This window comes from Prionailurus bengalensis, chromosome C2 (genome assembly GCF_016509475.1).
Source record: "Prionailurus bengalensis isolate Pbe53 chromosome C2, Fcat_Pben_1.1_paternal_pri, whole genome shotgun sequence".
NCBI classification, from domain to species: Eukaryota; Metazoa; Chordata; class Mammalia; order Carnivora; family Felidae; genus Prionailurus; species Prionailurus bengalensis.
This window is the reverse complement of record NC_057350.1, coordinates 83,374,595-83,387,874: the sequence shown is the minus strand read 5'-3', so window position 1 is coordinate 83,387,874 and position 13,280 is coordinate 83,374,595. Positions and strand designations below refer to the sequence as shown.

The window sequence follows — 13,280 nt, the reverse complement described above, 5'->3', positions numbered from 1 at the left end:
ACAGTGTTCCACCTTTGAAGCCCTAACTTCTCTAAGATGTCTTGTATTCTTTTCCAGTTCAGCCTCTATTCTCCACTTGAAACAAAATAACCCCAGGCCACAGTGAAATAAATAGGGTAGAAAACTTAACCATGTAAAATGATGTAGGGATGCATTTTTGTGGTATGAACAAGGAAACTATTTTCCAGAAGGTCTGCACTATCCACCCCCACCCCCCAAGAAAAGAAGGTACAAAGGTAAATATACGGAAGCATGTTATAAAATTTTTTTAAATGTTTATCTATTTTTCAGAGAGAGAGAGAGAGAGAGAGCGTGTGTGTGTGTGTGTGTGTGTGTGTGTGTGTGTGAGAGAGAGAGAGAGAGAGAGAGAGAAAACATGGGAGGACCAGAGAGAGAGGGAGACACAGAATCAGAAGCAGGCTCCAGGCTCCAAGCTGTCAGCACAGAGCCTGATGCGGGACTTGAATTCACAATCTACGAGATCATGACCTGAGCCAAAATCGGATGCTTAGCCAACTGAGCCACCCAAGCGCCCCTGGAAGCGTGTTATATATGTTATATACAACTATGCATATATCTATCCGAGCAAGTCCCAATTCAGTTATGTTCAACCTGTCCTCTCCAGTCCCCATGACCCCCCAGTATTGGCCCACGTTGTCTACAGCTTGCAATAGCCTTGCCTGGGATTCTCCTACAAACATGACCCCGCACATTCAATCAAGCACGTTCCTTGCAGTCATAGAGACTCGAGCAAGTATACATCCTCTCTCTCCGTCTGTGTGCGTGTGTGCACAGGTGCCTGCTTGCTTGCACAGACTGAAACGATGCCAAAGCTAGCTTTGAGAGCACTGTGATTTGTGCACGTCCCAAACATTCTTACAGTACCCACCTTGTAGGGTAAGTGTTGTTATCTCTTTAGTCTGCCTCAGTTGGAGACTGAGGTTTGGGAACCGATGCTGGTCAAGGGCCTGGAACAAATCTCATTATATTAAAATATGCAAGATCTTGGAGCTTATTGTGTATGGTCACCAGGCTCTTTTGAAGTACTAGAAGGCATGCCTTGAAATTTCAAGACAGGAGATATGGTCTCTGAGATATTTCATCACTACTTTGTTCCATGTCATGCAGAAGGAATTTTTTTTTTTAATCACTGTTCATGCAAACAAGGTCAACGCTGTTATGAGAATATTCTTGTATTTTCATTTTTGACAGCCTATAATTTACTTAACATGTTATTTCTGTTTCCATTAAGGTTAATTAATCCTTTTTTTCTCTTATCATAAACAAATGAGTGTGGCATGCTATTATTTATCTTAATTCTAATTTTAATTCTGATTTTAACTGGAACTCTAATTCTTCTGTATTTATTGTAAGAAAACCCTTAAAAATTTGTTTAACATTTATTTGTTTTTGAGAGACTGAGAGAGACAGAGCACAATCGGGGGAGGGGCAGAGAGGGGGAGACACAGAATCCAAAGCAGGCGCCAGGCTCTGATCTGTCAGCACAGAACCCAACCTGGGGCTCAAACCCATGAATGTGAGGTCATGACCTGAGCCGAAGTCAGACGCTTAACCGACTGAGCCACCCAGGTGCCCCAAGAAAACACTCTTTTAAAATGTTTATTTATTTATTTTGAGAGAGAGTGTGTGCTCATGGGAGAGGAGGAGGGGCAGGAAGAGAGGGAGAGAGAGAATCCCAAGTAGGCTCCACACTAATTGCAGAGCTCGATCTCACCTGCCTGAGATCATGACCTGAGCCAGAATCAACAGTTGGCTGCTTAACTTACTGAGCCACTGAGGTGCCTCTGGAAGGAAACCCTTCTAATATTTTTACTTTTAAATCTAGACTGGCTCAAATAAGGAGGTACACTCATCTGACTCTATTATGCATTCTAGTATAGTTGTGCCATGGTATTTACATATAGAAATGTATATTATTATCAGTTGTTTTTATCTCTCCTTTGTAGTTCAGCTAGGATATGAGAAAGAGAAAACTGTCCCTCATACTCAGAAGCCAGTATGGCACTCACTGAGAACATTTATTGGGTTCTCCTGTTGCACATAAGCAATTTCACAGAACACCAGTATTTGGCATGGCCACTCTGTGACCTTTGTGGATCTAGATTAAAATAATTGCGCTCTGCAATGGTGTCTGAACACAGACAAAAGATTAACATGGTCCAAAGCACAGAAGTGACCAAACATCTCCTGGTCCTGGCTTCTCCTTTACAATGATAGTTTTAGCCTCGCTCTAGTCTGCCCTCCTTCTCGGTAACATTTATTAAAACGCCCCGTTATAGAACGATTGCTGCTTCGTGATAGCATCCAATCCAAAGCAAAGCTCTGCTTCCATGAATCTTCCCCCAAATCACCTAACACAAACCTAAATCCTAAAAGTCCTTTCAACCATGTGAAAGGCACATACTCTCCCTCCTTGCAGTGAGCAATAAATGAAACTTGTTCAACCCGGGCTGTGTTCATGAGGGTCTTTGGGCAGGGAGACACCAACAGATATTCTAATTATATATATCTATATGTATACTACAAATATATACTACATATATATATGTAGTTTTTGTGATTATGTATATAGGCTGATTATATTATCTCTGAATTTCATTTCAGAATCATAAAGGGGGGCTGCAAAGTATGTTATAAAAAGAGGGCCCTGAGTTTGGTAGGACTGTTGATAGAAATTTCTGAACTTGACTGTGCCTACAGGTAAACCACAGTTTGTATTGCCTGCATGTAAATCCTGTGTGTGTAAACATAGTCCTTGTGTGGAATGCTGCTTAAATGAGCACCTAGTGTCAAATTACCCGCCCCCCCCCCAACACACACACACATTGTTCTCTCATTAAATACAGAGCGAGCTATTGTCATTGTCTCATGCTTCCCTGTTAATTGGACATACTGGGCAGTGTTGTTGGAGCATTAAACCTTGTTACCATTTAGGGACCTTCATGTTTCCCTATCATTTGACTTTCAGATGTGTGCGTTTTCTTCTGACTGACAGGTCAACCACCCTACCAGGGACTGACTGTTAAATGAAAAGAGCAATCTGTCAAAGAAGTTTTGTTTTTAACAGTGTGTAGGAAGAGATGATTTAGGTTACCTAGGACTAAACATTAATACATGATCTTATAAGGTCACTGCTCATTTCTACCCGACCACCTCCCATCCCAGGTCTGCAGCACAGAAATCTTCGTTTTGTTCACGGATTCCTTTCAAGTGCTTAGAACGTGCTAGAGAAATACTTTTGGCATGTGTGAGTGGGTGAATCAATCAGTCAGTTGATCAGTCGGTGATTTATCCATCTCCCTCACTTCAGGTGTGTGAACCTTTGAGTACCGAGGGCCACTCGGCCCTCGCCCGCAGTGGGGCTGTGGTTGCGGGAGAAGGACGCTCTGCTGTGCTGGGGCCTTGCCTGGTCACCCACGTGGGACGTGCGCGAGACACCTTCCGCGGCACAGCCTAGGCGAAGTGCCCAATCTGATGCTGTGCCAGGCGCGGAGGACACAGGTGACCCGGGAGGGGTGGGTCCGCCACATCCTCCCATGCTCCGGGCCCTCTCCCAGGCTGCCAGCTGGAACAGAAGGTGTGGGCGAGGGTGTGGGCGGCGCCCTCCTCCCTGGGGTGCGCAGGCTGGGGAATCCTGCTTCCAGGCTCAGCTCCCACAGTCCCTAGCCTGGGCAGAGCTGGGGGTCCCCTAGGAGGGAGGAGGGATGCCGGACGCACTTAGGGCTGTGGGGCGCTGGCTCCCTGGCCAGTCTCAGGCCAGAAGCCCTTTCATGAGAGGGTGGCAGTGGAGGGTGCCGGGGACAGCCTGGGAGAGCTGGGCTCTTTGTGTTCCTCACAGTTTACTGGCTAGTCTTGTGCCCTTGGCAAACTTTTCATTTTGGTATTTAAAAAATCAAGTGTATTGTTTGTATTCTTTCTTTTGTACATGGGAACACAATCAGAGCTACAAAACAAAACAAAACAAAACAAAAACCCAAACCAAACAAATTAAGCAAACAACCCTAGATTCTGTCCTAGGACACCAGGACTGGTTGAATCGTGAGGATGCTGTCACACAGAGGTTGCTAGTGCTCGGGAACCGCATCCTGGGAGAAGTTAAGGAAATGTTTTCGCTAGGGCCATGGGGGTAGATGCACAGGGCAGGGAGAAGGTGTTCTCCAGGTTGAGGGAGGCTCTGCTCTGTCCTCCAAGAGTTGCCAAGTAGAGAAGAACATGTCCCGGCCTCTTCCTCTTCTGGAGGACACCGGACACCGCAGGGAGTGAGGCAGGGGGAGGGGTAATCTCTGGTCATGCTGAAGCCTGCGGGCAGAACTGAGCTGTAGGTAGTAGGGGGTGAGAGAGAAGGGGAGTGTGGAAGAGAAAGGGAGTGGGACGGGCAGCTAATGAGAGAAGGAAAGAGAGGAATATGGAGACGGAGAGGAAAAGATAGAGATCTATGGGGACTCAGAGGGATATCTGGGTGAGACTTTAAGAGGTTAGAGGGTCCTTGAAATAGGGATCATTATCCTTGCTGTGGTCCCTTTTGCACTCACAGCCTAGTGAGGAGAGAGGAAATTTGATTTCAGTTTCAGTCTGCTGTGTGGTAGGCACTCAGTAACCAGGGCCAATGAAGGAAATAGTTAACTCTGTAATGTACAATCATCAAGGGACAGTGCTCACTGCTGTCCCAGAATTAACTTCCAGACTCACCTCACCAAGATATTGGTACCATCCTTGGCTGGGCATAATTTAGGGGCAAATCTTTGTCTGAAGCATATTTATTTCTTCTTCTTCTTTCATCATCCAGTTTTCTTTATGACCCATACTGACATCAGCATTTGATAAAGCTTGGGCAACACTGTGGGGCAATGCAGGACCAGTTCCACTAGTCTTGGAAGGGTATGTTCCCTCCCAATGTCCTTCGGGCCTTCCTTCTCTGGGAGGGGAGGGAAAGGAAGGAGGAACCGGGGATAAGAAACAAGGTTTTGTTGGTGACTCCCTTTTGGGGAACAATATCAGTATTTGGTTTCTGTGTTACAGCAAGTTCAGGGGCTTCCTCCTCCCTCCCTGGGTGCTCTTTCTTGGTCTGCTTTATAAGTGTGTCTCTTCTTTTTCCCAGTTAGACATGGTGCCTCTGAGAGTTGTGTTCCAAGCCCACTTGCCTTCACCCTCTCCCTGGATGAGCTCAGTGCTCATTTATGACTCCCAGATTTCTCTCTCCCCCCAACCAGGGTGGAGCTCCAGGCTCATACACACACCTACTTCCAGAACAACACCTCAGGCTGCATTTCTCCAATCAGAATTCCACTCTTCTGCACCCCCTGGTCCCGATTTTCGTTTTCTCACTGATTGCATTTCCTTTCCTCCTCAGCAGTCCAAGCTTTGGCTTTCTGACCTCCAGCCATGACGTCCAGGTCAGGAACCTTCTAAATGAGCTCTTCTCTTCTCATCCAGCACCGTGGCCTATCAGTCTCCTAGCTGGTCTCCCTGCTTCCAGGTTTGCCAACCACCGCCCCCAACACCTCATTCCACATTGAGCCTGAGTGACGTATCCAAAATGGAAATATGATCATTACCACTGGCTTCAGGACAAACACCAAATTCCTTCATGGGACCTAGAAGGAATCAGATTCTTGTCTGCCCTCTTGCCATTCCAGGCTTAGACACCGAGGTCCAAACATCCCACTTTTGTTCACTTCCTTCAGTGTCCGTGCAATGACCGGAGGACTTTCCCTTGGCTTTTTCCACCTCTCCTGAGTATTTGCCCAACCCCTCTTCCCCTGGCCACACTCATCTTCAGGTTCCTGTGGAAACATCACTTTTCTTGGAAGCATTCCCTGATCCCCAAGTCTGGCTTAGCTGTCTTTCATTACATCCTTTTTCAGACTGTGCTTAGCTTGCTGTTTATTTATTTGCTTTTCTTCTCCCACTGAGTCATAATCAGCCTGGAGGCAGAGACCCTGGCATCTGTGTCACTTCATTATGCCCAGGGCCTAGCATGGAGGCTGGTGTGTAGTAGATGTTCAGTAAAAATCAAGTAACTGCTTGCGTGAAAGAACTGAACATGTGGAAATAAATGAAGACCAAGCAGAGGTTATCCATTCAGAGTTTGCTGTAGCGAGGGAGTCAGCTGCCATCAGTTGTTTTCTGTCAGGCAGAGTAAATGGGAAAGCTTCACAGTGGAAAAAAGGGGAGGCTTCAGGTATGCCTGATTGGAGGCTCTTGGCATGGGGAAGCTGAAGTCAGGCTAATTAGAAGTGGGGTATCCTTTGTGCTTGGTTAGGGGTGCATATTTGCCTTTCTCTGATTGGTCCTATGTTGGAAACAGGGCAAAATTTAGGGAAGCTGTTACTTATTAATCAAATCCTGCCCATGTGGGGTCTTTCTGGACTGGCTACTAGGGATAGCTAACTGACTTTCTTCAGTGTGACTTATAGGTAGCAGGCTGGCTTCCTGGGCTCGTTACTGTAGATTGTAGGTCAGAGATAGATTTATCTATCTATCTATCTATCTATCTATCTATCTATCTATCTATTTATAATTTTTTAAACTTATTTATTTTGAGAGAGAGAAGCAGAGAGGGGAAGAGAGAGAGAGAGAATGAGAGAATGAGAGAATGAGAGAATGAGAGAGAGAGAGAGAGAGAGAGAGAGAGAGAGAGAGAGAGAGAATCCCAAGCAGGCTCTATACTATCAGTGCAGAGCCTGATGTGGGGCTGAAACTCACAAACAGCAAGACTGTGACCTGAACCAAAATGAAGAGTCAGCAGACCCTTAACCGACTGAGCCACCCAGGCATCCCCGAGATTTTTATTTTTATATGTAGTCTGGCCATTGCCCATTTGTATACTCAGTCTCTCAAACTAAGATTTATTGAACCCACACCCCATGCTCTGAATTAAGTGTTGCATATGCAGGAACTCACTTCTCACAACACCTCTGTGGGGTAGGTGGTACCATTTCTGCCTAACCCTGATTGCTTCCTCCTTTGCAGCTCATGCTAACTACACTTTCTGTCTTCTGCCCTCCTGGGTGCCTTAAGTTCCTCCCCATCCCCACCCTCACTAAATTCACTGAGGACTGGGGCTCTGGCATTCTCCAGCCCAAGACTGCCATCTTCCTGGGCCTGGCATGATCCTTGCTCAGTTCCTTCCCACGACACTAGACTTCCAGCTCTGGATTTCTTCATCTTCAGTGACCTTCACCTCCACGTCTCTTTAGTCATCCACACCTGAGTCATCAGGCACATCAGTCATCATCACCAAGAAAGGTCTCATCTCTGATATATAAATCTTATCATTTACTCTGATTGAAATAACTTCCTGACCTTTTAGTCTTCCCAGGCAGTAATTAATTCTGGGTGGGGGAATCATGGTAGATTTCAAAATACTTTAAAATGCTTTTTTGCTATATTGTAAGATGTCTAAAATGTATAACATATAAAATTAAAAAACCTCTCTAAACATTATTTGAATTTTTAAAAATAAGAGTCACTTGTACACACACACCACTATCTTTCCCTAGAGGAAACAGGGAAGGGAAGAAGGCCATTTAGCACTACATAGTCATAGTCATACTGCAATCAGAACCTATAATGGTGAAGTCCTTTTAAAATGAAGTTACAGGGCACCTGGGTGGCTCAGTCGACTGAGCGTCCTACTTTGGCTCAGGTCATGATCTCACAGTTTGTGGGTTCAAGCCCCGCATTGGGCTCTGTGCTAATGGCTCAGCTTGGAGCCTGGAGTCTGCTTCGGATTCTGTCTGTCTGTCTGTCTGTCTCTCTTCCTCTGCCCCTCCCCCGCTCATGCTCTTTCTCTCTCTGTGTCTCAAAAATAAACATTAAAAAAATAAAAATAAAATAAAATGAAGTTACTATTGGCGTGCCTGGGTGGCTCAGTCCTTTAAGCATCCAACTCTTGATTTCAGCTCAGGTTCTAATCTCACTGTTCCTGAGATGGAGCCCTATGTCCAGCTATGCACTGACAGCTTGGAGCCTGCTTGGGATTTTCTCTCTCTCTTCCCTTCTCTGCGCGTGCACGCGCGCACACACACTCTTTCTCTCTCTCAAAATAAATAAAAACTTTTAAAAAGTAAAAAAAAAATAAAATGAAGTTACTATTATTATTTTGGAAGGTCTCTAAAGTAACAACAAACATAGTTGACATAAATTGTGTTTAGGTGGCCATGTTCCAATACGCTGAGCATGATGGTTAATTTTATGTGTCAGTTTGACTAGGCCACGGCACTCAGTTATTTGGTCAGACACTGGTTTAGATGTGGCTTTGTGCCAGTATTTTTTAGATCTGATTAACTTTTATTATATTATTATTTTTTAATGTTCATTTTTGAGAGAGAGATAGTGTGGGTGTGTGTGTGTGTGTGTGTGTGTGTGTGTGAAAACATGGGAGGAGCAGAGAGAGAGGGAGACACAGAATCTGAAGCAGGCTCCAGACTCCCAGCTGTCAGCACAGAGCCTGATGTAGGGCCCAAACTCACAAGCCGTGAGATCACAACCTGAGTCAAAGTTGGATGCTTAACTGACGGGGCCACCCAGGCACCTCAGGATCTGATTAACTTTTAAATCAGTAGACTTTGAGGGGCACCTGGGTGGCTCCGTCAGTTAAGCGACAAACTCTTGATCTCAGCTCAGGTCATCATCTCAGGGTTTGTGGGTTCAAGCCCCACATCAGGCTCTGCACTGACAGCATGGAGCCTGCTTGGGATTCTCTCTCCCCATCTCTCTCTGTCCCTCCCCTGCTCACATGCACACACACACACTCTCTCTCTCTTTCTCTCTCTCTCTCAAAATAAATAAATGAAAATTAAAAAAAACCCATAAATCGGTAGATTTTGAATAAGCAGATTGCCCTCCATAATATGGGTGGGTCTCATCCAATCAGTTGAAGGTCTTTTTTTTTTTTAATTTTTTTTTCAACGTTTATTTATTTTTTTTTTATTTTTGGGACAGAGAGAGACAGAGCATGAACGGGGGAGGGGCAGAGAGAGAGGGAGACACAGAATCGGAAACAGGCTCCAGGCTCTGAGCCATCAGCCCAGAGCCCGACGCGGGGCTCAAACTCACAGACCGCGAGATCGTGACCTGGCTGAAGTCGGACACTTAACCGACTGTGCCACCCAGGCGCCCCTAATCAGTTGAAGGTCTTAAAAGACAAGATTGAGGTGTGTTAAGCAAGAAGGCGTTCTGCCTTCAGACTCAAGATGGCAACGTTAACTCTTCCTCTGGTGTTTGGGCTGCTGGCCTGCCCTGTCTGTTTTGGACTTGCTAACCCTCACAATCTCATAGGCCAATTCTTAAAAAATTTTGATCTATCCATATCCCATAGATTCTGTTTCTCTGGAGAACACTGACTAATACACTGGGTAAGGGCCAAATGTGCAGGACAACCCTTGCCACCTCCCAGCACAAATGAAGATAAGCAGGACCCACCTCTGTAAATCACTGCCCGCCTCTCCCTCAGGCACCAGTCTTCTAGATGTCGAATTCCTCTTTATTAAATCAGGCCAAGCATCTGATCACAGGTGACTGAGGGATTTGTTGACTGATGGATTATGCTTTAGCAGGTGGTTTTCAATTAGTTGGTGAGGTCATTAGCATTTTAAGCTTCTTGTTTCCAAGTTAAAGGAGATAGAGTCTTACCATTACCCTCAGCTAAGGAATGTCCTACTAAAGGGCAAAGAGATGTTTATTATAAGGCATCTTGAAAGTAAATGTGAAATCTTCAGGGTGGAGGCAAAGCTAGGTTTTGTGGAGCCTACAGCTTATACCAGTTGGAGGTCCCTCTTTAGAAAAGAAGAATACAGGGGTGCCTGGGTGGCTCAGTCAGTTAAACATCTAGTTCAAGCCCCGTGTTGGTCCAGCTCAGAGCCTGCTTTGGATTCTGTGTCTCCTTCTCCCTGCCCCTGCCCTGCTTGTACTCTCTCTGTCTCTCTCTCAAAAATAAACATTTTTTAAAAAAGAAGAATACAGAAATACCTTACTTTTGCAATTTTTTAGTGATCATATCAACACCTTGCTGTGGCCCCTCCCAGGGCTTTATGTTTGGAGATGTAAAGTGAGGGGCTCTGAAGCTTAAGCTTTATTATCTTAGCTTCAGGTTAAATTTGGCTCTGCTTCTGGGATTTTTAGGGTGGGGACAGAAGGAAAGGCGCTGGCCTCTCCTTAGGTTGGTTCCTGCTTTGCTGGGATGGAACCTGAGGCTGGCCTGGTTCCAGCTGCTGCAGGACACATTTCTCTTCCTCTAGATCCAGAGTGTTCCTCCCCTCCAAACCCTGCCAGGGTGAGTTGCCAGACCCTCCCCTGGCTCCCTTCCCTGCCTCAAGCTCTCATCCTGGAGTTTCTGGAGCCTATTTTCCATGCTCCCACACACTATTTCTTTAGGGAGTGTCCGGTGACATTTCAGATGACAATGTGCAGCCTGTCTTCCATCTTGCAAATGCAAACACCTCTCTATGCTTCTTACAGCTTTTTAGTCTCTGAGGACAGCATTTCTAACTGCACAAGAGGTGGTGTCGCTGCAGCTGCTTCATGAGAGGGAGCTTTTCTCTCTGGTCCTTTCTCCACATCTACGGCCAGCACCCCATCTCTTCTTCCTGCCTCTTCACATTTCCAGATGCTGGATTTATCTGTCTCACATACGCAGGCTCGTGCTAGCAGAAGCAGTGGATATCTAGTTGTACCCAGGGATAAGCGTTTTTATAAAATTTGCTTTCATATGTCTTACTGAGTGTATGGATTTACCAGCACCTTCTCTCCTCATTCTGGGAGAAGCTCAATAACTGGCTAGAAATTTCTGCAAATTCCAGGGGCTGACATTTCCCGTTTCCTCTCAGCTCCGAGTTCTGCATCTTCAGAACCACTGAAGACGGTTTGCACCCCACATCTCATAGCCATTCTTCCCCTTCTGCTCCTACCAACTGACATCTGAGCCTTCTCTTTGGTCTGGCTCCAGAATCACTCACACAAGACACGCATATACTTGCATCACAGACGTTACTGAAAGAGTAGGAACAATGGAGTTTTACATCCCAGCAAAACCTGAACACCTTAAAATTATATTTCGGTCATCCTTGTTTCCTTTGGGACTTCCTTGCTCTTCTGCCTCCTTTCTCTCAGACTTGAGCCCCTGCTAAGTTGACTGTCACCCCTTCCCCACTTCCCCCTCAGAAGCCAGATGTAGCCTCATTCCGTGTAGATTAAAAATAACTATAGCAACAAGGAAACAAGTTCATCATCCTGCCATGCTTAGTGTAAAGAAAGCAGAAAAATGAAGAGAAACAGAAGTCCTCACCATTATGCAAAAATGGACCCCTTCTCTTTCGCACATTTAAATACTCTAGCTGCAGGCACACACTAAGCCAGCTAGCTCTGCCTCCAACGGATGGAACACCCCTGGGTCCCCAGCGCCCCTCCATCTCCCTCTATTTCCTCATTTGTGAGAGAAAAGCCCCCTCCTTGTTCTCACTCCACACAAGTCCACGGTCAGGAACCATGCGGAGCAGTGAGGCAGTGAGGCAGGAAAAGAGGCAGACCTGGAGAAAACAGAGCCACAGAGTGAAGTAATCCCAGGAACTGAAAGGTTTATTTAGGAACAAGGAAGGTGGCTCCTGTGACAGAAAGCCACCTTGTAGATCCCAGCACATTTCTGTGCTCTGCGCACAGTGGGTACCCTCAAAACTCTCGTGACGAAAGGCATAGCACAAAGATTCTGTACCTAGACGTCCCCATCCTGCAGCATGGCCTCTGTCCCGAGCTTCTCCAGCTCTTCGCTACTGTGGCTTCTGGGACACAGCTGGTACTTGGCACGTGGGACTTCCCTCCAAGAGGAGATGCGATGGTGCCAGAGGCTGCAGAGGCCATAGAGAGCGGCCAGCACGATAGCCCCGAAGCCCAGGTGCCAGCAGAAGAAGATGAGGAGGAAGGCGAGGTCGCCAGGATTTTCTGCCCTCCAGGGCTGCCCGGAGGGAGGAACGTACATCAGCACACACAGCTGCAGCATCCATGTGCTGAGCACCAGCCCCATCCAGGCCTTTAGCACCCAGAGCGTGGGTTGGTCAGGGACCCAGACTTCGATGGTGATTACCAGGGTAACCAGGAAGGTGGGCGCCACGAACAGCAGGTGCATGCGGACCTCCAGGGTGCCCTTGTTCTCCAGGTGACATACCATCAGCAGGACCAGCACACAGAAGGCCAGGGCCTCAGCTGCTCGCTCCAGCTTCACGTTCTGCTGCGCCTGACACGCCCGGCTCACGATGTCCACAACGCCACTGAGCGTGAAAAACCCATACATGGTGACGTGATACCAGTTGTCATAGAACACAAATGGCCGCCGAGGGTCCTCCCAGTCTACCATCATCATCCGGTTTACTCCTGGGGGGTAGAAGAACTCGGTTATGATGCCAGTCAGGGAGATGGCCACCTTCATCATCCCTTCCACAGGTACCAGCTGCCACCACCTGTGTCCTCGCTTCTCCTTTGGGGTCAGAGGGGGTTTGAGAAACTTCTGTCCCTGTAGCAGGGCCAAGGACACCATCACTGAGTAGTGGAGAGAAAAGAAGAGGAGGCATATCCCCGGCAGCAAGTGTCCCTCGAGAGTACCCATGGTCTCTGTGTGTATGTTGGGGCCAACAGAACAAGAGCTGGCAGATGAGAGGCAACCTCCCAGGGCTCTCCTCACAAGCGAGGTGGCTGCTTCCAAGCTGTGGTGAGATCTTTCTGATCCAGCTCCACCCCTGCCTCCCACACACAAAAAGGCCTATGTGTGTGCTGGAAGCATCTGAGCCACTCCCTGGGTGGGATCTCTCTTAGGTGGCACTTCACCTTGCTCTGTTCCTTACTTAGATGAGCCGGGCTTGGGCTTCCAACCTCTGCACCTCACTGCAGGAGCTAGTTTACCCTTTCTCTCCTCTCCAATCCTGCCCCACCCCTCCCCAAAAAGAGGGGAAGGAAAAAAGTAATAAGGGGCCCCAGCAAAGGGGTGGTGGTCGTGGATTTTCTTTTGTTGGCTGTCACTTGGTGCCAGTCATATGACATCTCCTTTTCCTCATTTAAATACCTCAACAACTCTATGAGAGGGTTATTGTTAAACAAATTTTATAGGTGACATTAAGGCTCAGGGGGTGAAGGCACATACACAGGTATCACAGCCAGCATAGCAGAGCTGGGATGGGGACCCAGGTCTACTCATCTGCTGACAAAGTCCAGAATTTGTACATAACTAAGTGACTGAACTTCAGCTCCAACACTTGTAAGTTACATGACTA

At 46.9% G+C, this 13,280-nt stretch overlaps 1 protein-coding gene across 1 annotated transcript; it reads right to left on the bottom strand.

The window, feature by feature from the left end:
- Positions 1-11,580: 11,580 nt before the first annotated feature.
- On the bottom strand, positions 11,581-12,747 carry LOC122491656 (transmembrane epididymal protein 1A-like). Its single transcript, XM_043594706.1, has one exon. It carries the CDS (start codon positions 12,617-12,619, stop codon positions 11,732-11,734), a length of 888 nt encoding a protein of 295 aa, XP_043450641.1. The 5' UTR covers positions 12,620-12,747; the 3' UTR covers positions 11,581-11,731.
- Positions 12,748-13,280: the final 533 nt, after the last annotated feature.